Source organism: Lepisma saccharinum, chromosome 1 (assembly GCF_977018435.1).
Source record: "Lepisma saccharinum chromosome 1, izLepSacc3.1, whole genome shotgun sequence".
Lineage (NCBI taxonomy): Eukaryota > Metazoa > Arthropoda > Insecta > Zygentoma > Lepismatidae > Lepisma > Lepisma saccharinum.
Window position 1 is genome coordinate 99,725,462 of NC_139229.1, and position 27,057 is coordinate 99,752,518.

A 27,057-nucleotide genomic window follows, 5' to 3' on the forward strand; every position below is an offset into this window, starting at 1 on the left:
GAAATTTGATACAGAAATTGATAGAAAAAGAGAGATTCAGAGGGAGAATAGAAGATAGATACAAAGAAGAGTATGGAAAAGGATGAAGAATTTAATCGCGAGAAAGAGGAAGAAGGATATTGAAACACACACACACACAGAGACAGAGAGGGGGCAGAGGAGAGAGAGAGAGAATATAGACACTCTGAAGCAGAGTCCAATTGAAGACATTTCGTCCATCCTTCAGCCCCCTCCCCCAAAAAATCTCTAGCAACGCCACTGATGCGAGGCGCATCTCTAGATACTTGATATCGATTGTTTATTACCACTAAGATCGAATCGAACGCCAAACAACCAAATCTATTTTCTATCGGATAGAAATTTGTGCATCCAGAGTACGTGTGAATCCTACATAACAGCTTTCGAATTTCCTTCGAAAGTATAAAACTGTCACTGAATTGTATTTCCCTTTCTCTTAGTTACCCTCCATCCTACATTTATTACCGATTTGATGGAATCAGCATTTCCCAAAAGAAGATCCGGTCGATAATTTGCGCCTAGCTATTGTGTGGGCGGATCGAATTCGTTCCCGGAGGATACTGTTAAATTTTCTCCCCACCTTCTCTCAGACGCGAATCGATAGAAAGATATCCGATTCATTCTTCCCGTCTGCGGCATTGTGCGGGCACTCTTTTCCAGCGTCTAGATCATTTTCTTTTGTCTATGTTGTATTTTCTACCATTCTGGACGTTTTATTTAAGTAAATTGAAGAACTCAGGTCCTTTTTTGGGGAGACAGAAATAAGTAGAGAGTGAAAGATAAGAGAAAAAGAACGAGAGTACGACGGAAAAGGGGAAAATCGAAGGAAAAGATGGAAAGGGAGAAAAAGCAAAGGAAAAGAGGGAAAGAAAGAAAAAACACAGGGAAAAGAAGGAAAGAAAAAAAACGAGAGAAGAAATAAAGATGGAAAAGGGAAGGAAAAGATGGAAAGAAAGAAAAAGCCAAGGTAAAAGAAGGAAGGAAATAGGAGCGAAATATTGAAGAAAGAAAAATAAAGTGGAAAAGAGGAAGAAAGAAATAGAAATGCTAGACAAATATAAAAAGAGTGTAATATGTAACAAAAGAGAAAGGAAATGGAACACAGACAAGAGATAATAAAGAGAATGAATTTGCTTACGACGCTTATCTGCTAATTTTAGCTAATGGCGAAGATGAGGATGAATGATGATGAAATTATTAATTGTGATAAGATGAAATTGATGAAATGGATAATGACAATCACGCATGGACAAAACACCACACAAGCCTCAGAATAGTATATATACACACCACAAACGTCGCCCGGGAGGGCTGAAGCTCCCCGAAATCCATAAATATCTATTTAGATAGTGTACAGTGGTAATTAATTTTATTTTCTTAGCAGGATTAAACCTCTTGTATAATAAGTTGTAATATACTGAAAAAATCATCTTCAGTGCTTCTACGATGGACGAGTAAGAGAGGGAATTGAAATGAGAAGCCGCGATCCTCGTTAAAGGCTCTATCTCAACCTTCTCCTGGAGTGAAGCAGGTGAAGCATCGAACTTGCTGTCTGAACACTGAATCGCCTCACTCATGAATATTTTTCGGTGGTAGAAGAACCGGATCTACCAGAACTCAACATTTTCCCTTCTTTTTTGACTTCATTCGAATTCGCGAACTCATACCTCTGATCCAGATTTCACGAATCGCAGATTGCATCACGATCCAACTTGCAACAATGTAAATCTAACTTCTAACCGGTTTCCTGTTTCTGTCTCGAGGTTAACAGTGCATGCTAACTCCTCTTCAGAAGTCATAGAGAATTACGCCCTCGGCTTGAAAGTTTGTTCGATAAAGTCTGGAAGCAAGAGATCCATGATCCGATAACGTTCATCCTCGTGGACTTCAACGAGAAAACCTAAGTCGTAAATTAGCACCTGGAGATCTTTGGCCATAATTTTCGCCCCAGAAAAACAAGACCTGGAAAGAGAATCAGAGGATGCAGTAAGTCACCTCACGAAACTATTGTTTTTTATGTTTCTGAAAGCGCGCGTTGCTCTTCAATTGTTTACAGTGCTTGCAGACCCCCGGAAAGTTGCACAATGTTGCATGTTAGAAATCCACGCAATGAAGGTGCGATATACCATTGTTTTCTGTCTGTGTTATAGTCAGGATATCGCAACCACAAGAGGCAGACATTTTGAACAATATTTGCAACGTAAGGTTGTACCACAACTTGTAGATGTGAGTTGATTGGTCGCCGGAACGACACAATTCCAGAAATAATTCTTGAAGCTTTCCTGGTGGTGACTGAAGATGAGATTATGTCTTGGCTGATATCGAAGAGAATCTCTTCGATACAATTCCTTCTTTCTTGCACTTTATCAAAAACTTGATGTTTCGCTTACAGCTTCGCCCTTGTCACCAGATGGCATGAACGTCGGTTAAATTAATACTAAACAATTTTAACGGGCATAAATTTATTCTTAATGATACATTCTAAAAGTTTACTAATAAATACTTGTAAATTGAATTCTAGTTCTTATGAACCAGTATGTGCAAATTGTTGTAGCCAGATACTTAAAGAGCCAGTACGCTCATCGGTCACGATATGCCATGTATCTTGGAAATTGTCCACTTTCACTCGCTTTATTTTTGCATGAAATATACGTAGAATATAAAAGATAAAAATGAATGAAAATAGTTGATGAAGGGCAATTTACCTAGTATTATCTTTGTATTGGAGTGTACAACGGGAGACGGGGTGATGCCAAATGTTTTGGAAATGAGTGTAAAAAGCTGATGGTTTGATAACTTTATGAAGGTTACACACAAGCTATGTGCATGTGAAAATAATTACGCGTTCAACGATCCATGGTGTGAAATCACATGAATGCTATAAATCGTGCATTCACCTGTGGAAAAACGAACCACTTCACACTCATCTATAGAAATGTAGTACATTTTCAGTCGAATAGCTCATTAAGAATGCTTCAGGGGAAACTTCACCTTTCTCCATCCTTCTTACTCACGCTTAAACCTGCAAACAAATACACTGTTTCTCTTGTTGGATTCATCATTTTGGCACTAGTACATGCACAAATACGTATTAAATAAATATGATATCACATTGTATAATCGGTTTCAAATAAACAACACAAAATCAATTTCCAAATTACCTTCGCATTCACGTAGAGTTGTTTGGGTTTATTTCACACGTTATAAGTGAAACTTATCAAGATTGGGACATTCCAGCGCTATGTGTGTAACATTTTACAGACAAAATTTAATGTTCTAGACATGAGATTGGTTGAAAATATTCATAATGAGCTGATTTCATAGAATTATGAGGTACTTTGTGGTGTCTGCTAACAAATGAAAAAAAAAAACTTTGAGTATGATGGCATAGGCTGAATGCATGTATAGCATGAATAAAAGTGCGTTACGTGTGTGACGCTTTAAAAATGTAGCAAATTTTGACTTCATTTGTCTGTGAAGCATGTAGGCTGCAGATGCTAGTAACCTTTATTTGTGAAATTTGTAAATTATATGCATTCACGAACATCTAAACCTTAATGCAATTAAAAACAATAATAATTTCCATATTAATTCATTTTGTTATTAACAGGAATAGGACCACTTTTCGTGGAATGCCCCTATTACATTTATTCTTGTCTCCATCAAACATGTATATAGATCTCTAGATGGATACAGTGTTTGGGACATACTTAATCTACACGGACCCTGAAACAAAAAAATTGAATAAACAGTAGGATGTTTAATAAAAACTATTAACATCTTACGTGTATTTTATAAAGCACAATGATGTATTCGAAACACTATTTTAGTGTTGCACTTTCATTAATGATTAGTAGTCTCCGATATTTTTAGTGTGTGATATTTTAAATTTCGCCCCCCCCCCCACACACACACTTTCTTCTTTCCCGTTCTCCGGATCTGCATGTGCGAGCGTATGCGTTTTCTTTAAGAAATCTCCAGTATTATTTTGACACAATAGAATTGTAGGTTTTTATATTATCATAACTATAACAAATTTGACAGTATAAATAACAGTTTATTTTATTCATGTCAGAAATACGAAACTAGATACATTTTAGCTGTGCAAAATTGAAACATTTAACTGTCTACAGATTACAATGTTCTTGACCTTTTCATTATGTTTTGCAACTACTCATTATGCTTTCACATTTGCCCCAAAGGTCACGCTAGCAACCCCTCAGAAAAAGCTTACTTTGTTTATTTTATCACGTTGTTTAATTGACTGCTTTCTAGTTAAATAATAAAGAAAAAATCTTTCTCTTCTTTTTCTGCCCATGGTTGGGTTTCGAGTACATCATGTGTAAGAGCGTGACGTGTCCCCTGCTTGCTTTACGCTCATAGCACAGGGAGTGCCGCTTGTTACGCTCCCATACTCGGTAAAACACACGTATCAACTCTGCCCACCATTGCTCTGGTTCAGTGTTTAGTCCTGCAGAGCTTTGTGTTGTCGTACTACGTGCACAGGTCGCGAAAAAGGGGGTGCTTTCGTGTTGATCCTTGCGCGCACCAGATGTAGAGTCGGTGCTGACCTGGCGCCTATTCAGTGCGTTTCGTCTGCTGTTTGTGTTTCTTGCTGGCTTGATGATCGTGTCGCAAGAGCACCAAACATGACAATTATCTGTTGTGTGAAATAATACAAGCAAAGCACACGTCTACTAAATTGTATACAGCGAGACGTTTGTTAAATCGTGTTGTGCAAGAACATAAGCTACTCTTCAATGAGCATACGGCACATCTTCTTATCTTCGAACACTGCACAAAATTGTACAAGGGCAATGTGCAAGTTCTTACAATTTGAACGGCACTTCGCAAGTTTATCACGCCAGTTGCTCGAGAAGGATTCTATAAATTATTGTTGCATAGTTTGTGTGTATAATGGTGTATAGTGAGTTTTTGTGAACGAATAGGTAATTAACTGCTACAAAATGACACCAGACTCTGATGATTTTTATTTCTACGATGGTGAACACTTCTCAGACATAATAGAGAGGTGTGGATCAGGGAGCTTGTTCAGCCAAGCTCTTGAAATCATCGAGTCTGACATTTCGGATTGTGACGTAGATGAGGGTTACGAAATTTTGGTAAGTTTTTATTATTTCATATAAGCTTCTCTTTTATGTACGCAGTAACTGTGATAAAGTGTAGACACTAGTTGCATAATGTATGATGATTCGTGATTTATGTTTTCCAAACGGGCGTATAGAGCGTGTCACCTAAAATTACCACCGGAAATATTTCGTGAACAACAATAAATATTGAAAAAACTACTTTCGTAGATATAAAGTTCTGAGAGGTGTTCATGAACATTACTGCATAACAATGCGTTCAACTACGTAAGGAAGAACGATTTTCAAAACAAACTTACGTTTTTTTAATAGAAACCCCATGTTATTTTTAGTGCAATTGAAAGTAGGGGAAAATACATTAAAAATGACGTTTGTTACATTGTAATACGTCAAGTAGTTCTCAAGTAATTGTAACGTGAAATTGACGCTTGAAACAAACATTTCAGAAGTTGATACGTGTGTCGTAACAAACATACCCCCCTCCCTATTTGACGTCATTCGTGTGTCGTATCTAACATGTTTCCCCTTTCGTGCGTTGTATCAAACATATTTACCCTTTTGACTGTACCAATTTACTACTGAGAGAGTAGTTTTTTAATATTTATTGTTGTTCACTAAATATTTCCGGTGGTAATTTTAGGTGGCTCACCCTGTACTGCCCAACATTTCGTGCAGGATTCAACTCAATTGATATTTCTGTGCTTTCATTCTTTGTGAACCTAAAGGATTTAATCAATTTTCCGAAACATAGATGGGAGTGAATGGATATCGTACTGTATAAATCACATAATATGATACTGTATAATTCATTGATTGTACAGATGCATTGCTGGATCTGAACAGAACATAACGAAGTGTTAATACGTATTATATGCAGTATTGTTCTCTAAGTCCTTGCCAAGGAACACAATGTATTTACTTGTAATGTAAACTTACATTGAAGCTTTCATAATAACGTTTATGAACCATATTTATCCTCTAATACTGTTAGGATAGTTTTAAATAAATATGATAGCATATACGCATATAGCTATACGCAGTGTTCGAACTTACCGGTGGGTGGACCCGGTAAAATTTCCTCTATTCTTTGGGATCCCCCCTCAATCACATTTCTAAATTAGTTTCCAACCGGGAGAATGAAAATTTCCGCCCCATGTAAGAATATTTGTAAATCATTTATTTACCAATAATATTCTCATTGTTAGAATTTACTTAAGTGATGATTGAATTACTGTGTGGAATGTCAATTTTTTTGTGAAATGGCTGGAAATCTTGGAACTGAAAATTAAATATAATTGTATTTTTTAATTTGAAATGGTCTGCTATTTTTATCAAATATGCATTAAATAGTTCGCTTTGTTGCTCTTGTTATTATAATGACGAAATTTGAATTAACTTCTATCATGTGAGACATAACGCTTAAATATTATATCTAAATGTAGTGCAAGAAATTTCTGAAGCTGAAGGTGTGCAAGACTATTTTATCACATTGCCAAGGCCAATGCAAACTTAATTTCAAGAAACACATGTGTTCCGTAATTCATAAAAAGTATTTATTTGAATATGTCAGTCAGTTGTTCATTTATTCGCATTTTGAACACTTGAACACACTCGGCCAGTTTGATTACATAAAAATGCAAAACATCTTATAAATGTTTATTACGTGTCCCGTTACCTGCATCAAATTTAACATAATATGCATGTCACACGAATTCAACGGTTTTTTCATTTGTTTTGGTGAACGGCGAGTCAAACCGTAAGCTCTGATGCAAATGCTTTTAATTATTAACCATTTGTAGTTACTCTAGGGCAATGGGTAACAATTGTTAATTCCATTCTCGTCGGGTGCCGTACCGAATGGCCGTTTAACAGACTCCGTTACTTGGACAGTTTTTACGCTTGCAAGCTTTTTCGTGAACATGTCGCGAGATCCGTTGCTTCTAATGTATATGCAAATTGATCATGCTCACGAGATGTGCAGCTCCTTTTCTTCGCTGAGATCACTGCTTGCATCCTACGTCGCTTAATCCGCAGGGCATCCGGTTGTAACCAACAGGTTAGTGACAGTGTTCTTGGCTGTAATTTAGTATTTGTTGGACGTTGTGCAGAACCTGTGTGTGTCTAAATCTCCAGGTTTGGTACAATCAAGATAACAGTAGGCAAATTGCCCATCGCAATTTTTCTTTCCTTATTCATCTTCGTTCTGTGTGTTGTAAGAAATGCAATTGTACTTATAGAGGACCAGAGATTGTGTTCTGCTTATTAGTGTTTGTTTTTTTAACTCCACGTTGTTGAAAACAAAATTATTCAACTTGGTGAAGGACAATTTGCCGCTGGCTCGGCATATCAGGCAATGTTCTTCGGTCCTGGACAGTTTTCCTGGCAGTTAAGTGCCGGATCTAAAAATCTTGCCCCCCACACCGCAAAATATTACCAAAGGGCCCCTGTACATACCTTCACACACACACATTATATATATATTACACATATATAATGTCTGTGTGTAATTCTTGATCTCATGTTGACAAACCACATACGAGGGTCTACAGGGTGATTCAAAAGTCTGGTAACACCCTCTATAAAAAGTAAAGGAGTTTGGCTGGGTAGAATTGATAGAAACACGTTAGGCTTAGGGGGAACCACGTTGTTCTGTTTGCGGGAAGAGGGGCATTTTTTCCCCTTAAGGTGGAACCTAATACACTTGAATTAACCTTTGAAAAATAGTAATTTCAATAACTGTATTTGACAACAAAACATATATATGAGGGTACATCGAACTTTATTAGCTGGACAAAAAATTGACTGCACTACTGTGATTATGTAATTATACAACATAATACTTTACATGTAACTTTTGACAGAATTTTTTTACCATATTCTGTTTATAATACTTATTCTTACAATATTTTATAGGAGTTTAGTATCTTCACACATATTTACATTAAAAAAGGAAGGCCCAAGATAAAAATTTTCATCTGAGCGAGCGATTTTTGACATTTCCGAAGCGAAACAAAGGAGCCTATTTTGCAATGGACTCACTCATTCAAGAGCCTGAAGACTACAGTATTCCCACGCCTCTTCCTCTATTCTCGCACATATTCATTCATAATATACCAGTAATTTTCCTTAATTCATTGTCGGTTTGAAAAAAGACATACTGAAATAGTAAACGCACAAACACAAGAAAGACACTCAAATTGAGTGATAGTCCCCCGTTATTGATTCTGACCATTTCAGAGCAGAATCCTGCGTAATTTCCTACCTGTTGTGTGTGAAGTTTCTGTGTGCAAAATGTATGTAATATGTTGGAAGATATGCATTGGGCCCCTTATAAGGGGGTCAAACGAGAACTGGATGAGCCCGGGCCCCTCTGCCCCTCCCTCCCGGTTTCGACACGGGTGGTGATGTGATATATATACGTATATGACACTATTTTCTCATGAAATTGTAGCCTGATTTGATCTAAGGTCGGAATTTTTCCGGCTTTGTCCCCGCAAAATGCTGGTCCAGGATCCACCCAGCATCAAATCAAATGGTACCCGTTGGGGGGGGGGGTAAATGCGGCCGGAGCGTGGTGCTGATCACATCACCTCTCCAAGATGTCCGGCATCGAAAATATGTGGGGCCCTGCCCCCACATATCCTAAATGTCCCTTCACGGTGCTAAATGCACAGGGAACTTTAACTTGACCTGTGATATTGTATTCGTTTCTGTACCTCTGAGTAATTACGTTTATTTTTTATATGCGCATATACGAACCCTCTACTATGTCAATGGCTGAGGGCCCCCCTAAAGGCTTACTCGTCTCCCCCCCCCCCCGCACTGCGGGGTTTTGCAGGTTGTAGATCCGGCACTTGTCGCTAATGTGGAATACATGATGGTGTGCAAGCCGTCCACTTTTCTTTCCGGGAATTTCGTGTGACGTCAGCTTGAACGCGTCTCAACTTGTTCATTGGATCTCCTGGACCTGAACAGATCCATATGCATAAATTGCGCCTATAGCCGAATGGAATGAAAATCAGTAAGTGCATGTTACTATGTGTTTGTGTACAAAACCTGCGTTTTTGTAAACGTCGATTACAACTTTATATATCATCTCTGTGGGTAGACACGCTATTTCCACACATTACAAACCGACACTCTTGAGGCGGGATATCAATAGAGAGTATTGATGATGGTGAAGGATACAATACGATTGATGTTATCCAATTGTAAGTTGGACGTGAAGTAAATGCATTACAGTGCCCTATGTATACACAGTGTCAAAAATAACATTTTGAAGCGAACTACATTATGCGAGTTCAGGAAAGCATGGGATTTTTCTTTGTGCTGGGCCTCTTACCCATTTCGTAAACTTATCGGTCATTCGCATCGTAGTACAGAAGTGAACTAAAATAAAAATTAAAGTACAGTAGAGTCGCGATTATCCGAGCTAATTGGGGCCGAGATTACCTCGGATACGGAAAAGCTCGGATAATACGGAGATAATGTGCTAATAGGTCGTAAATGACGAAACAACACTTAAAATTGTATAGTAATTATAATTATTTATTACTAGTACAACATAAATGAGAAGATCACTTTTTCCGCTTAGAATAGGCCTACACAGACTTAAACACCACCGTAACAATCAGATACACCGACAATGTAACGAACACGTGCAGCGCGGACGGTGACTTGACTCCAACTTACTAGCAAACAAACAGGGGATGCGTTATGAAGCGCGATGTTTTCCAACCACTCCTTCGGTTAACCCGGAACCTCGGTTAATCGTGAGTCTACTGTACATCAACATACAGGGTGGCTCAATAAGTAACTTAACACCCTCAGTACAAGGCCACTGCGGCATGGAATGTGAAAATGGCGATGACCAATCATTTCCTGGCCAAGGGGGAACCACATTGACGCCACCCACACGGTCGGCGGCCATCTTGATGTCCGCCATCTTGAATTCAACTTCAGAATTTTAAATAGGAAGGGAGTCGTGTGACGTATCAACGTATGAACTTCCTTATGAACATAAACATTAACCTTGTCACTATGAAGGACTTTTAATTCAATGGAAACGTCACACTGTAAATTGTTCGCGACAACCATTTATAATGCGCAGCTCTTCATGGATGTATCCGATTAAAATCGTGTGCAATGGCATGGTAACTTCTCTCCCTAGACGTCACTTTGATCTCGATGCATTACCGATGCGCTAAACAAATTTTAAGGCATTTTTCTAACACCTCGAAAAGGAGCAAATTGGTACAAGAATTCAGTCATAACCTTTTACTGGTTAAATATACGTCGAGAAAACCTTCACCATTGCATTTCTCGTGAAATTCTAGCCCATTTTGATATGTCGCACGACCCCCCTTCCCATTTAAAATTCTGAAGTTGAATTCAAGATGGCGGACATCAAGATGGCCGCCGACCGTGTGGGTGGCGTCAATGTGGTTCCCCCTTGGCCAGGCAATGATTGGTCATCGCCATTTTCACATTCCATGCCGCAGTGGCCTTGTACTGAGGGTGTTAAGTGACTTATTGAGCCACCCTGTATAATACAGTGCACAGAGAACAGTAAATTCGTCCGAGGTTGGTAGAAACTGTGACACATGTATTTTCAAAGGGCCAAGGGACTCGAAGCTTTCTCTATATTTTCTTAATGCAATTAACTCATCATATGTATTTATTCACTTCACTGCATCATTGATTGCATTTCAGGTGATACCAGGTTTGGCTCGGTAGCTCAGTTAGTAGTTCTTCGCATTATTTTTTCTTGCTACAGTGATAGACCGCATACTAATTCTTATGTACAAGTATGCTTGTTATGAACACTATGCTGTACGTAAAATATGTTAGAGTAGTGGTACGTAAATTTATATGATTTATACATGATAGGTAACTATTGTATTTCACTTTTCCATAAGTTTGCCTTGAATTGATGTGGCAATTGATTTTAAAAGGTTATTTAAAAAGTATCGTACTAAAGATTTTTTATGGTCTTTCCAGGAGCTCTCCGAGGATTGGTCCCTTCGGGAAAAGCGGCTCCTGCTGCGGATCTCTGAGCTGCAGCTGAAGATGAAAAAGTCGGAGGAGACCTACAATCACGATAAGAGAGAATTGGTGAGTTCATTTTATTTTCTACTTATATTGTATCGACTAGGCCGCCCAACAAATACATTCATGTGGTTTTCCCTGGATGCTAACCAATGTCTTCATTTCTGTGTAAATCTCGGGACAACACTCCATACACTTGACTTTACATTTGAACCTGTGCTCGTGGAGCTAGATTTACTACTTGAGCCCTTCTGCATGCTCAGGCTAACAAGTTAGTTCTCCGCATTGGCACAGTGTTAACGCTGTCGCCATCACTACATTGTTTTCATCCCTGATTTTTTTGTATTATTATATTACAAAGACGGGTGCAAATGCGAACATGCATTGTAATATGCTTTTAAAAAATCAGTTGCAATTTGACAACAGTGCAAATTCAGGCTCCCCTAATTCATGTCCCCGAGTATGATTGTCTTTGCACACAATTCTTCATATACTTGTTTGTTTCCTCTATTGGCCCTCACCTATTTAGGTGACCTTTTGGCCAGGTTGTTCACTTTCTTTTTTCTCTAGATCTAAATCCCTCTTGATTTTTATTAGCGTTATCAGTTTTGTACACCATGGGCGTCGGGAGGGGGGTCGAATGGGTCGGTGGACCCCCTCTGGAAATTGACATCGTTCATTTAAACATAAAGTTAAAAGTTTGTTGCTCTTATTGTTAAGAACAGAAATAATGTTCATTTAGTTAGTATTAGAACAGAATAATCAAAGTAAAAATGCATTGGATGGAAAACATTGAGTGAAAAATACAGGAACAAGGTTATATTCTACCATTTCATCCAAAGAACAAATGGTTTCACAGTTTTCAAAACTCTAAGAATTACAGCTGTATGTAGATGAGAGGTCACACAACAAACTTTATAAAAGAAATCCCCCTAACACTTAAAGCCTTTTCTTGAACGAGACGTGCAAAAGTTAATATCAAAATGCATTTTAGATACTAACTGAATAAAATGCAAATTAAATAATGGAAAACAGTTGTGCTGGTATTCACTTGTTTGGCGGATCGAGTCTACGCATTCATATAATAATAATAATGTTATTATTTCGAATAACATTTATTTTTATTGGTTTATAATATTTATTGTTGTATAATAACATTTATAACCGTGGTAATAATACTTATAATTTTTCTGCTATTCAACTTTTATCATTTGCCCGACCCGCCGCAAAAATTTCTGGCGACGACCATGCTGTACACTGCCCAGTTTATGGTGTTATAATAACATAAAACGAACTCTTGATATAGCAACAGTGCGTGCTCATCAAGACCATTTTTTTATACAGCGCATTTGCAAAAGCACATTTCAAGCTATGTTTTCAATTGCATTGACTCGTATTTTCTATTTCTTTTGTGCATCGGTGATTCATTCTGTTTTGTGCAGTTGGATCTTTTGCGTGAAAATAAAGTAAGCTGTCGTGTCGTTTGCGCCGAGGCTTCTTATCGGTTCATTTCCGCCCCGACATATGTCAAGACCTTCCTTGGCTGGTTTTCCCACAATCCAGAGTATCATCACCGCCGCGCACGTGTGTTTATGGGCACATGGTGCATAGTGCATAAAATGGACTTAAAACATAAAATCAAACGTGTGTTTATGACGTTGCAAAGCTGTGTTTACACTGAAATGTTAAACATATCCAGAGAGTCAAATATGAGTTTTCAGTACTTATTTTAAAAGACGTTACACAGGATTACTTGTATCAATTTTATTCCACAACACAAAATACATAAATCAGCATCAGCCTATTAACTATTGTTAAAATATTGCAAGCATTCTACAAGTACTACGTAAATGTACCCTTGGGAAGCAACATAAATGTGCCAGTCTATTGCATTTAATTATTAGACTATACACTACACTGCCATCTAAAAATACGGTTTCTGAGGTTGCCGAACATCTTTGAATCTGACACTAGCAAAAACTAACAACCGCTTTCCATTTTCCGTGTCGTCAAGGTGAAGAAATGGAGAACCGTCATTAAAATACTTCAAAGATTCTGGTAAATGAGATGATCTGCATCTGGTGCATCTTTTTGAACACCTAAAATCGATCTCCTTTTTTTGTTCAGGTACACTTCTGTCTGGTAAACAGGAACGTTACTAACAATATTCAAACCTCGGTCTAGACATTCATCATTTCTTGTCGGAATATTTGCCAAACAGACGTTAACACTTCTTCACGAACTCTCTTCTTGCAATTCGTGAGTTTCTTCTTAATTTCAAGCCCAGCATGGTCTAGCACACATGTATGTTCCGGAATGCCACAATTCTTCCATTTTTGACGATTAACACACCTCGACATTTAGGGTTATCAGTTTCCTTGTAGATCCCTCATATATACTTTCATCTTACATTCATTTATCAATCACCTTCCTTTTCAATCAAAGATAAACACAGCTGGAGCTGGGCAACGACATAAAAACACGTATGCGCGACGGTAATGACACTCCGGATTGTGGGAAAACCCACCAAGGAAGGTCTTGACATATGTCGCGGCGGAAATGAACCGATAAGAAGCCTCGGCGCAAATGACTCGGCGCAAGCGACACGGACTCTGGAAATGACACTGTACAAATGACACAAATGACTACTCAACACAGTTAAATGTGGGTTCTAATTGGCTGCTCCGAAAACCAGTTTTCTAGTTAGTCGGAATGCTAGAATTTCTAGTCTGGCACCTAGTTAAGCGTCTAGAGAGATGTTACATAAGGAAATCTAGCTACATGGGCAATAAACATTGAATTTCACCGATCGAGCAAAGCGTCGCTCAAACTTGCAACCAAGAATTCTTCACATTTTATGTAGCCCCACCTACACTAGGTCACAAGGGAACACAATATGGTGACACGAAAACAATGGATAACATCCAATCTTGATTTCGTGATAGTATAAAGCCATTGTTAGAATCTTTTTAAGGACAAAAGTTCAATCAATGGACATTATTATGTCTAAAACTGCCCATTGTTTTAGGTAAAACTTTTATTTTCTGGGGTAAAAATTCAAAACGATCATTTAGATATCCTTTTGAAAAGAAAAAGGGAACATTTCAATTCTACATAATGCATCAGTATGCACGTTCGATTCTATTTGTCAAACTTGAAACAAACTCTTACCTAGCTCTTTTTTTCACGAGTACACTCTAAAGAACGGCAGCCACATCTTCTATCAGCAGTAAATTAAGGTGCAGAAATCACGCACACCAGTTCTTCGGTCTTACAAGATGCATTAAAAAACTAGATGATTATCTAAGGGTTTTTGAACTTTTTAAACTGGCCATTTACTCTACTCGCTATTACTTGAAGGACACACACACTATTATCTCTTGAAGAATCGGCTGTGATCCACTTTACTTAGGTGAAGAATTTCGTTGTAATTATAGTGTTTTGAAGAGTGTTTGATCATGATGGTTTCTGCCAGCAAGAAATAACCCTTCTCGAATTTTTATGTAATCATGAACCAATCCATCTCTTTCAGCGTGCCTTGTCACGTATTGAAACATCTTGTTACTGCAAGTATGGTGGTTGCAAAAGAAACTCTTCTCTATTTTTTATGAAAACATGCTTCCTTAACTTTTTTTGAGTTGTTCAAATATCCCATTACAAGAGATCAACTCTTGAATAGAAATTAATAGTAATATTAAAAAAAAGTGAGACAAGCTTCAATTCTGTCAAACAGAACACATGTGATTCGAAGTGGAAAGTCGTTTGTTAAACCCTTCAGAGTTGAAATCAAGTGTAAGGTTTGGATCAGGTACATTTTAATGACTTGCAGAAGATGAACGTTTTGTAAAAATAACGGTATGTGGAAACAGCAGATGATTTACGTGTTTTTTTTTATTATTTTTATCACAACCGCACTTTCTCGATTCAGTGAATTTATGGATTCCGTTGGGAAAAAAATGCATCCACGCGACTTGTATGATTAAACTGCTGGCCTGAGTTGTTTTTAGATGATAAAAAATTGACGCGCCACGCATCGCAGCAACCCAGGAATTCGAAATAAAAAACAGAAAGGCGGGGAAGGCGGAACTCTTAATATCCTTTTTGACATGTTCATTGCGATGGAACGAGTGTTTGGAAAGGAAACGCAAAACCGGAAGTGCATTCGTTGCTATGCGGGATTTTTTTTATTGACTTAATTATTATATTAAGTTGTAAAACGCTTCAAGGATACTAACGAACTCGCAATAAATAAGGTCTATGTAAAATTTCTAGTTTCTGCATCGCTATGTTTAATTGGCACAACAATAATGCAAAATGAGTGGATATAAGCAATAACTAAGAACGTCGGGCGAACCACCAGGCGCGTCGCGTGTTAATGTTCGCACGAGCACGTGAACACTCATGTATGTGTCTTAAATTACGTACATATTAAATGCACACACAGACATACATATGTTTATTCGAAAAAATACTATGTTTGATGTACGAGTATATACACACAATTTAGTCTGACACGACTTCTTTCGTGATAACTTTTCTAGATGGTTGGTTACACTAACTCCCACGGTGTTCCACGGAGGGCATTGGACACAATTGCTGTGCGTGTTGCATAGAGCGGACAGCTAAGGGGCTGTTGGCCACTATACTCCGAAGATGTTCAATTCGCTGTGCGAACACTGATGCAAGCGGCAATACTTCTTACATTCGGCACCAGAGTGCAGCATATACAAGGCATGTCTAGGGGTACTCGAAAAGGTCTATGCTACATAGTTACAAACTTTAGAGAGAATTCGCTAAACCTGGCGGATTTTGAGGGGGAGAGGGACAATTTCCCCTAAATCTTTCTTGTATTACTTCAAATATAGCGTGATTTGGGGGGGGGGGAATTGTTGAAAATAAATTGGACTGTTATTCTCACTTTTTCAATTGAAGATGAAGTTACAAGGAGGAGGAGTAAATCTGCATTAAGTACAAAAGCATTATTGTGAACACTCGTATGCGAACAGCACGCGACGCCACTGCGAACCACTAGGTTTTATCAGAACAAACTAAAAAATGTAAGATTTTGTGCATGAAATAACACAAATTACCACATCTCGGATATACAGGAGTCACACGTTTTTCCGAATCTTGAGGATACGGTCACACGAGCGACTTTTTCGTTGTATGTCGCCTACGAAGTTCAATGCATAAAGAAAATGTAGAATAATTAAATCAAGAAGATTTAGATGGGCAGGCCATGTGGTGCGAATGGGAGAGGAAAGAAGAGTTTACAGGATTCTTGCTGGGAAACCTGATGGTAAGAGACCTGTGGCAAGGTCAAGACGAAGGTGGGGGGTATAATGTTGAGATGGACCTAAAGGAAATCGGGGAGAATGGAATTGGATGGAAGGCTTGTGTTGCTGCAGCCATACACCTTCGGGTTTAAGAAGGCTAGAGAGTTAGTTAGTGGAGGTGGACATGTGCATGTGTCGCCATCTTGAGCGTCTTGAGGGGGTCAGGACAAAGTCGTTCTCCATTGCTTCGAACGTGACATCTCAGGGCGTTTTTGTCACGTTCACTCATTGAGACACTGAGAACAGAGACGAATTCAGTAAATACTCGTATATTATGTTAACAGTGACAGTTTCGCGATATCTGAAGAATAGAAGAAAGAAAAAGATACATCCAATTTGTATTGGTATTTTTGTTAAGCGTCGCTTGAATGCTTTGGCTAATCGCGACGATGATGGGATGAAGTTGAGGAAGGGGCACGCAAAGAACACCCATGCTCAGGCCCGTGTAGTCCCGTTTCGCCTAATTGCTTGTCAGCACAATATAATGTTATTTATGACCTGGCCTGTCAGATCTGATTGACAGTAGCTGATAAGACATTAAGTGAAACGGGATTAGATGAAATGGGATGCGATCCTCAGGCCGGGACAACTCGGGTGTTACGATCTAGAATACAAATCGGGCGGTAAGTCTCGATTTTTTTTAAACGGTAGCCTCTCTAGGGTCAATTACTTTATCCTTTCGCGTTTATGTCAGTACTAAAGTTAGGTTTACGCGAAGAAGGAGAGGCAAAATGTCTGTCAGACTTGAAAAGAGATTGATCTTAATATGTGGCTTGGGTGAATCTTAACATTTCCCCGGATTTTTTATGCTTTTCGTAAAATTTATCTTTTCCATTTCCACCTAGAATTTTCCTTCGTGTGGCAACACTGGGTGGTTTATGACTACGTGTAAAGCAACAAATATGGCAACACCGTATCCATCCTTGGACCTCTTACTCATTTGGAGCAGAGCATGAACTGTATATTGACCATGTTTCAATCTCCATGCATCTGTGGATTTTTCTAAGAGGGAGAGATGGCCACAACCAGTGTACACGTCAGTGACGTCACTGGTCTGTTTATGCGGAAGCGGTAACCGCACCGTTCTTCCAGCGATGCATCCGTAACAATACCCCGGTGCGTGACGTATCGGACATTGAGCCAGGCGGGAGGAGGGGCCCGCAGTCACGACTCCTGACCATGATTATTTTTAAATCCACCGCCTGGGAAAAGACCTGTCTCAACGGGTTTCGTAAGTTCCCGAGATGGAAGGGAAACGTGACTTTCGGGGGAAAAGGGGTCATTGATACGACGAATTGCATCTTCCTTCGCAGGGCATGGAGGCGTTTTTTGCAATCCGAAAGGTTATGTCAATGCAATCACGTTTAGATGCAGGGGCGTCTTTAAGGCGGGGGCTGACTCCCCAATCCTTACCTTAAAATTTTAAATAAACCTCCAATTTATTTTTGTTTTGAAAATTTTGCATGTAGATTACTTCTTAGTTTTGTACTTGTTAAACTAAGTTAAATATAAATGCAATAATAATAATAATAATAATAATAATAAATTAATATATATTTTCTTTATAAACTACGACCAGATATTAATCAAAACTTACAACGCAAAATTTGTGTGTGGTTAATATATTGTGTAATGAATATTATTAATACATAGAAAACAGTACATATAATTATATGTAATTTATATATGTAATATTCAAATATGGCCCCCAAACACATCAGCCTAGCTAGGTTCATGTTTAGATGAGCAAAGGATGTACAAGTTTTCTACTTGATAAAAAAATATCTACTTCCATGATAGTGGCGTATTTATGGTTTTACCTGGGGGTTTATTATTATTATTATTATTATTATTATTATTATTATTTTGGACATTGCAATTGTAGCCTAATCTTAGGCTATTCACAATAAATTGCTAATACCTTACCGCATTGTGGGAGAGTGCTGGTGGGACGATTCCCCTTCCTCGAGACATCTAAAACTAACACGGTATGCATACATTTGGATTTTGCAGAGTTTTGAATTTTTTTCGCCAAATCTGCCCCAACGTCCTTAAAAAAATTGACGATTTTTTTTTCTGTAGAGCTAGTATCACGAAGGAAGAAAAATGAACATGTATTGCTGTAGCAATATCCCTTTGTATTGCATCAAATCCAATATCTTTCCCTGCGACTTATTTACTGTTATTCTCCCGTGTGATGTAACATGTTTTAAAAAGGAGAGCGAAATGAAACATTGTGACATCCGGACACGAATAGCGGGCTCCGGGTCTGTGTGTTCCCACATTGCGACAAAAATGGATGTCCCTTTGTTCCGTTCTACTGAGTGACAAAAGGAAAGGGTCCGCTATTATTTTCTACTCCCGTTGTTCCATAAGTCGTTCCACCCAACCCAAGCCGTTTGCGCTCTCTGAACAGCCTCCCCTTCCCCCCTCCAGACAGCGCGTTTCCGGGAATATGGTCCTCAGTAAGTTCTTCCTGTTTGTTTTCATTTATTGTACTTCGTTGCTTATTGTTATGCTCGCTGCATTTCGTAATAAGAGATAAAAATTGGGATGATTCGTTGAGTTTAGTATAGGCTATGTTATAGGGGTAACTTAGCTGGGGCAAGGGGGCACTTGCCACCCCCCTCAATTTTGCAGATTCATTATAATGCACAGGTGAATGGTACTTTTGTTAACCTCTTCGTTGTTGTTGTTGGGTTGATGTTTTAAGTCCAGTTTATGTACAGTAAGGCTAATCGGGACTTGACCTACAGTTTAAAGTGTGCCTCCACCGGGTATCGAACCCGTGACCCCTTGAGTTAACCTCTTCGTACTTGAGAAGCCATGAGTAATTTTTATGAGTCCGCAAAATTACAGTTGATTAAAATTAACAATTGATATTTTGATTTGGTTTATTTTACGTCGCTGTTCTGCCACTTTTGGCTAATCGCGACGATGAAGAAGAGTGATGATATGATGAAATGAATGAAGGCGACACTGACAAAGAACACCCATGTCCAGGCCGGGGTTCGAAACCGGGACCTCTGGGATCGTGGTGCACTGTGCTAATCAAAGAGGTCGGTTTTTTTCATAATGAGGTTCATGATAAATACATTGTTGGCATGGACGTCCGCAGAATTTTTTCTAAGGAGGAGCAAGCAAGGTATGTTTTTCCAAGGTGGGGGGCAAAAGAGGCATATTTTCTCCCATAATAGTGTTGCCCCCCCCCCCAAAGAACACTGTTTCAGTCTGAAATTATCATGTTCCTTCAACGCACTTATAATAGATAACAAATTACTGTGTCCGAAATGAAATTATGTGCGTAACACATATTTTTTAGGTGGACATTCATTTTCCAGGTGGGAGGGCATGACCCTCCATTACCCCCTCTTCCGGACGTCCATGATCGTTGGCGTAACGCAACACGATGCTAGTTGACCTGGGTTCGAATTCTAAGTGAGGCAAGAATGTGTCATTGGGTTTGTCTCGTCATGTAGGCCATCAATCGTCATTCATCCTCATCGTTGCGATGAGAGCAGGGTAGAAAGACGTCGGAAAATAACTCGTCTCGTTATCACCCATAATGACCTTTCAGAGCTAATAAAAAGGAATCCGAAAAATGCAAAGCAAGTTCGAAGAAGAGGAAGGCACATAACTTCAGACAAGTGTGTGGATTAAAAAGCTATTAGCTTTTGAAAGTGTGCGTGGGAACACACTTTTCCTGCGTTCTCTGCTGAGCTTTCTTTTTCCCTCTGCAATCATCTTTACGCACAAAAGACGCATGTTTCGTCATTGAACAAAGCAGTTAGTGCGTTTAGAGACTCATTCAGGGCGAAGTAAACGAAGCGAGTTGAAACCCAGACCTACATTATCGTCCCGAAACGGTGCGTTCTTGTCTGCTGGTTAGCATCGTTACGCACAATGAGGGAAGGGGTTGCACGTTCAAGAACGTCCTTGCGTCTCCATCCATATTCATGGAGCAAAAGGAACTTCATTTCGCCTGCCACAGAAGGGAAAAGAAGTTGGAACGAAAGCTTTGAGTGAAAGCCTTTTTTATGCTCTTGTTTCTTGCCATTTATAGTCGACGGGCGTTGATGTATTGCCCCAGTGGAAGTCCTGCGCTGGTTTGTTCTAATATATACCTTTCTCGCTTGTGAGAAGGCAGGAGGAAGCTATATTGCTGCCTGTAACTATTTATTATAGCAGTGCTTGCCGTAAATATCTGCGTCTGTAATAGTTGCTTTTCCTTAAGTGATTTCCGCTTCCTTCGTGCAACTGTTTTGGAATGTTTACGTATTCGAACTGTCGAAAACACACATCTTAATATAACTTCCTTTTAAACGCATATGTCTTGTTGTTTACTGCGTGTTTTTTGTTCTATCAAGCCCGGAATTGCGTTAATGACGGATGTATGTAAGGGGTGGTGGTGTTATGTCTTGTTCTACTGTCGGCCTCCGTGGCGGAGTGGTTAGCATAGAGCGTTACGACGCCAGAGGTCCCGAGTTCGAATCCCGGCCTGGACGTGTGTGTTCTTTGTGTCTCTTTATCAATTTCATCATATCACCACTCATAATCATCTTCGCGATTAGCCAAAGGTGGCAGAAAAGTGAAGCAAAGTAAACAAATATAAATCAATCAAGTCTTGTTCTACAAAGCAATTATCGTTACGGTCAGTAGCGGTGACTTGGTGCCAAAACTGGCAGAGGGAGGGGGGACAAGGAAAGACCCTTGGATAGACAAGGGTTAGCATACTTCCCCCTAATCACCGCCACTGGTTACGGTAGATGCATACATACAGAATTATATTGTGATTATTAACTTTTATTCTTTTCTGGTTGGCAGCAGTTTTCCAATATGGCTGTCAGAAGATGAGATGACCGAACTTGAAATGGAAATATTCTGATTCAGGATTTCATCTTTGTAAAATGAACAGTTTCTACTTCTTGATACACCAATCACAGGGCAGAGGAGAAGAAGAAACACCAACGGTGGAGACATACAGATGTTTCAATTTCGTATGTCCGCCATTCTCAAAAATTGTCTTCGTGTCTACCTGCAACAGAATTCGGAAACGATCTCTTTCTGAAATTACTTCTTTTATGTAACCCTACACATGTATAAAGTGGCTACTTTCTATCTGCAACTGCAATATAATGGCAAATATTGAATTGTACACTAGGGTAATTTTAAATAGGCTTCGCATTGGGAAGAGTCGTCTCGGTAGGGTACGCCAAAAGGAAAGGGGTTAGCCAAGGATTCCAAGTGCATAGCCTTAAAAGACATGTTGATAGCTAGCCGTGCAGTTTATAGCTAGTTAAGACATAGTTCCTTAAAAACAAGCTAACAAATAGGCGTGTAACTTTAAACGAACCTAGGACAAGTGATTTAAAAGACAAGCTAATAGCTACCCAAAAAACTTAGAGCTAACCAAAGGATTACGAGTCCAAGCCCTAAGAGACAAGCTGATAGCTATTTGTATTTTTAGGTTATTGTATGTCACTTTTCTTCCTGTAGGTTAATCGTGACAATTTGGTGGATTGATGAAATAGATGAGGTCATAATAGGTTTTGGTGGTGAATGATTCATGGTTTCCAAGTTGAAGTTTTCCACACTGAAATTTAGTCACACGTTCGAAACAGACTTGAAAAACCTTTTAACACGACCGTAAATCCTTGTGGTTAACCTCAAGGACGTGAGAATCAAAGAGTTGACAATAAAGAGTCATTCTCACAAGGTTCTATTTTGCCCTTCTGTTACAGCTAGCCATGTTCGTTTTCTGTTACTTTTTAGCTAATCACCACGATAAAGTTGAATTATAAGTAGATTAAATTGATAGAGATATGCGAACAAAACACCCATGGCAAGGTCAGAAGTCGAATCTCAGAACCTTTGATTGCGAGATTGTGAGGCAACCGCTTCTTTTATTCCGTAATGGAGGCCTTGACACAACTGTAAATTCTACGCCTCATATGGTCGTTCTAAGTATCTATCAAGTTCGAGATCTCATCGCTGAGATTAATCAAAAGTGGTACAACATGATTGTAAAATATGAAAGAAACAATCGGGCTACGACGCCAGGGGGCCTGGTTTCAAATCTCAGCCTGGGCATGGGTGTTTTTGTGTACCTTTATCAATACCATTACTCATCCTCGTCTTCGCGATTAGCCAAGCGGCAGAAAAGCGAAGTAAAATAAAACAAGTCGGTAATCAAAGTAAGAAATAAATAGACACCTTTAGTAATTCATGTAGTCACGTGAACAAAGGGAACAACCATATCCTTAGAAGCAGGCTACCCGAAACACACAACGAATTGGCCCATTATATAACGTGCTAGGGTGAATTCTAATGTCGATTTCACAAGGATCATTTCTTCTATAATGTTAAATTTAGAATTTTTTGTTGACTGCAAGTAATATGAGGTGCTTAAACAACATGGAACAAGATTTACTAAGAACAGAATAAATGTCCAGGAAAAAGCACGAAATGAAATATCAGCTAAATATCAAGTGCGAATATGATTAAGCTCGAACGGAACAACTGCGAATAATATTCTTCTCGAAACGATAAAATTAAGGCCGAAACGGATAACCGGAAATAAAATTAATCGCAAAGGTAATCCGTAACGCTGGAATAAGCGCGAGAGATACAACTGCAAAACGGATTAATTGCGAAAGGGAAGTACAACACTGGAACAACCACGAAACACATGAAGTTCGAAAATTTCGCTTTCGCAGTCATTCTGGCACCCCCGATATTGTCAGCAGAAAACGAAAGAAGAAAGCAAACAACAATACAAGATATTGGATCCTAGCATAAGAGATTGAAGCAGGGATAAACTATTTGTCATTTTTTTCCCATCTGAAGTGAAGATCCCTTGAAATGTATGCAACACACCACGTTGATATGCGATGTGGGTTGTCTAGCTACGGCTTCTTCCATGTTGTTCTTTCCTCGTTCCTCACCTTTGCTCTTGGCTGTACAACGTTCACAAAACTTTTACTGTAAAGCTGGAAGGCTGTATTAGCAAAATTCTAATTAATGAAAATACGCGCACCGTGGTTTAGCAGTTACAGCTATCATCGTAATGTAACCGTTGTACGTTTAGCAACGGAAATAACAAAATAATTCCTCAAATTGCTCTGACTATATGAATGGGAGTCTCAGTAGAAGTTATTCCGTAACAAGATTTCATTAAAAAGTCTGTTCACATGTCGTTTGCTTGCATATGGTGGGAATCATTTAGGAGCCAAGAAAGTGTGCAGAGCTTTCTAACAGGAGAAAGCATATCTTCAGAATCGCGTAATGGAAAGTGTTCTTTGGTGGTGATTTGCAGGTTCATGGAACTGCAATGATCTGCTGGTTTTGTCAATGGATATCGTTTGTCACGAAGCGAAGGTCTAAGCAAATTCGCACCTGCTGCTTTTCGAGTGGTGTCTGGAATACGCGAATTCAGTAATAGGTGAATTTAAAATGGCATAAAGATAAACTTCAGTATATTCCTTGCACTTTGCACTAAATTGGCAATACAATAGATAACGTAAAGTTCCCCGTGCATATAGCACAGTGCCATGAAGGCACATTTAGATAAATTTTAGGTAGTAAGGACTTATATTGGGAGATATGATATGTGTAAAGTTAGATGAGGGGATAGCCATGAATGATATTGAAGAAACTTGCAGTGATCTGTGAACTGTATTTTATGTTGTGTGATAAATAGAGGATTTATATCAATACAGATAATTTACGTGTGAGCAGGAGAAGGGTTCATTGTACTTTTAGATGGAAGAAACTTTCGCTTGATCGAGTCTTTTATGTGGGACCTTCTCTGTGGTTATATTATCAACACATTTAATGGAAGGCGAAGTGTCTCCTTTCCAGAAGGAAAATGCTTACCATCTCGTAGAATTTTGCTGAATCAGCTTTCTGGAGAAGGCGAAAACAGCAACAGCCTTATTTGTCTTTTCATGTTCTTCAACAGGTGCCTGAATTTCACCTAATGCTTTGCTTTGCAATGCAAATGCCTTGTATATTCTGTGGCGACGCCGAAACAGAGCTTCGATTCTCGTTTTCTGCAGTCGTGCACGGGGATTTTTCTCGTCAGAAGTTGAATGAAGAATGTAGGGCAATAGCTACGGCTGTTATTAAAAATTTAAATTAAAGGAATTAAAAGAAAATCATGGGCTAGAAATTGTCTCGAAAGAAACTATGGTAATGAAGGTGTACTGAAGAAGTTGAATACTCTGAAATCTGTATTGATACACGAGATTCGCAGGATTCATTCATAAAAAAAATATTTTGTTCAACTAAATATGTCAAACATTTAATGCACTAGTAATAATAATTTTCATTATCGGTTAATCTCATTTGTTGTGTACAAATCTCATCGCTTTGGATAAATTCCTAAATATTAATAAACACGAATGCACAGCATCTAGCAGCAAACAAAAAACACTCGGAAACCACAAAGAACGTTTCCTTGCCAAACTCACAGAATATCTTCACTTGACCAAACTTTCGCTCTGATTGGCTATTCCACAGAATCTAGCAGTTGCATTCAGTCTTGTAGCCATCATTTCCAGCCATGTAGCCAGTCCAGCGCCAACTAGGACATTCCTACTGGAATTCCAGTTCCGTGTGATTCGACCTTCACATTCTGCATTGAACAAACTGTGCTTATGCTAGGGAAGATCTTAATTTGCATCAGCACCTAAGTGTGCAGAAAAATTGTACTTCCATTTAAAATTCGAATCTTCTTCGGTGATAGTCATTTATAGAGAAATCCAAGGTTAGGTGCATGACGTGTATAATGTTATCAGTTTAACTCTTTCCCACGTATATCTTAAAACTTACATGGTGGGAGACAAAAAGTATGAGCTTTCAACACTTCCGTTATGAAAAGCGTGTGTCAGTTCCAACACAATTGTTTTAATAGCATTGTTATCTATGTTTATTATTTCTCATTGTCTCGGCGCACTTTTTTGTTATATTAACTTGCCATCTCTATTTAGTAACTTAATTAACACGTAGCAGTGGCGGCGATTTGGAGGGGAGTGGGGGCAGCTTCCCCCCACTTTTTGCCAATTTTGTCCCCGCACTATGCTAAATCTTATCTACCAAGGGGAAGTAAACTGCCCTTGCCCCCCAGTATTGCCAACTTGCCCCCCTCCCCCAATTTCGGAGCCCAATCGCCACACTGACACGTAGTATTGTCATACTCCTTCATCAGGACTTCTGGATTTTATTTTTATCAAACTGAAGGCTTTTACCAGTCCTCTACTTTCAATAAATATGAAGACTTTATTTGTGTTACGTCAAACGGCTGTACAAAAATAACGAAGCTTTATTAGGTCTTCTGATACATCCGTATCAAACCAGATTGATTTTCGTCAAAGAATTGCGAGAAAATCTGACAACAAATTAGAGCTAGCCGAGTGGGTCCATGGATCCCCTGGAAATAGACATCGTTCATTTCAAGTAACCCCCCCAAAAAAACAACAGAAAACTTGTTGCTTTTATTGTTAATGACAGAAAAAAATGAGTGTACAATAATTTAATCCAAAGTAATAAATGAGTCCATGGATTACAAAATTTGAAAAATTAGAATTTTATGTATGAAGTCAAACAACATAATTTCCTCCTAACTTTTAACTTCTTGAACGAGGTGTGTAAAAGTTAATAACAAAATTGAATAATTATGTATTTCAGTATAATGTTAGAAAATAATGAAAACAGTTGTGCTGAGTGTTCACTCATCTGGTGGAACGAGCAGCAAAGTCCCCAATTTATATAATTATAATAATAACAATTTAATAATACATTTGGAATGAAATTATTTATTTTTATTATTTTATAATAATTATTGTGTAATAGCAATTATGATAGTGACACTAACTATTATTGTTATTATTTTTGCTAATAAATATTAACAATGACCTAACCCCCTACATTAAATTTTTTTGGCGGCACCCTTGTAATTATGCTACCGTGGAAATAGGTTAGGGTAGCTGTGCTTTACTGTCATTGGACAAATAAAACTTACTCGCCCGGCGACTGAAGTAGGAGGTTCAACATGCGAAAAACACGTTGGAGACTAGCTGATCCCTCCATCAGAAAGCAAGATGAGATTGGCTCCGTTGATGAAGAATGCAGAGATGATGTCAGATTCTGCTTCGGACCGGTCAGTCTGGGGGTTCATGGAACTCTGTTTGGCCGCGAAGGCGGAGGCTGGGCATTATCTGTTACTCTTCACTTCTCTGACAGATCCTATTCAGAGTTTCCATCTGCAAACACGTGGACGTGCGCGCGCGAATATGGATTCCTCGTAACATTCGTGTGCAGGTTGTAAAAATTATTGATTTGGTTTTACTTCGCATTTCTGTCATATTTGGCTAATCGCAAGGATGAGGATAAGTGATGGCGTGATAAAGGGACACACGAAGAACACCCATGCCCAGGTCACGATTCGAACCCGGGACCCCTGGACCCCTGCCGTCGTAGCGCCATAGATATTCCCAGAGAAACTTGTTCATCGCTACCGTAAATGCAGAATGAATGAATGAATGAAT

General features: G+C 38.8%; 1 protein-coding gene across 10 annotated transcripts in view; it reads left to right on the forward strand.

Annotated features, from left to right (window-relative positions):
• Positions 1 to 27,057, forward strand: part of LOC145998714 (uncharacterized) — a 372,904-nt gene that overhangs the window by 231,833 nt on the left and 114,014 nt on the right. For 9 of the 10 annotated variants that reach the window (XR_014443344.1, XM_083135223.1, XM_083135230.1 and 6 more), the window contains one exon: positions 11,127 to 11,240. Coding sequence is in view for 9 of the 10 variants with exons in the window: in XM_083135223.1 (XP_082991349.1) it covers positions 11,127 to 11,240 (114 nt within the window). In the remaining variant the exon portion in view is untranslated. Of the gene's footprint in view, positions 1 to 4,548; positions 5,142 to 11,126; positions 11,241 to 27,057 lie in introns of those variants that run through there. The other variant, XM_083135278.1, reaches the window with a different exon arrangement.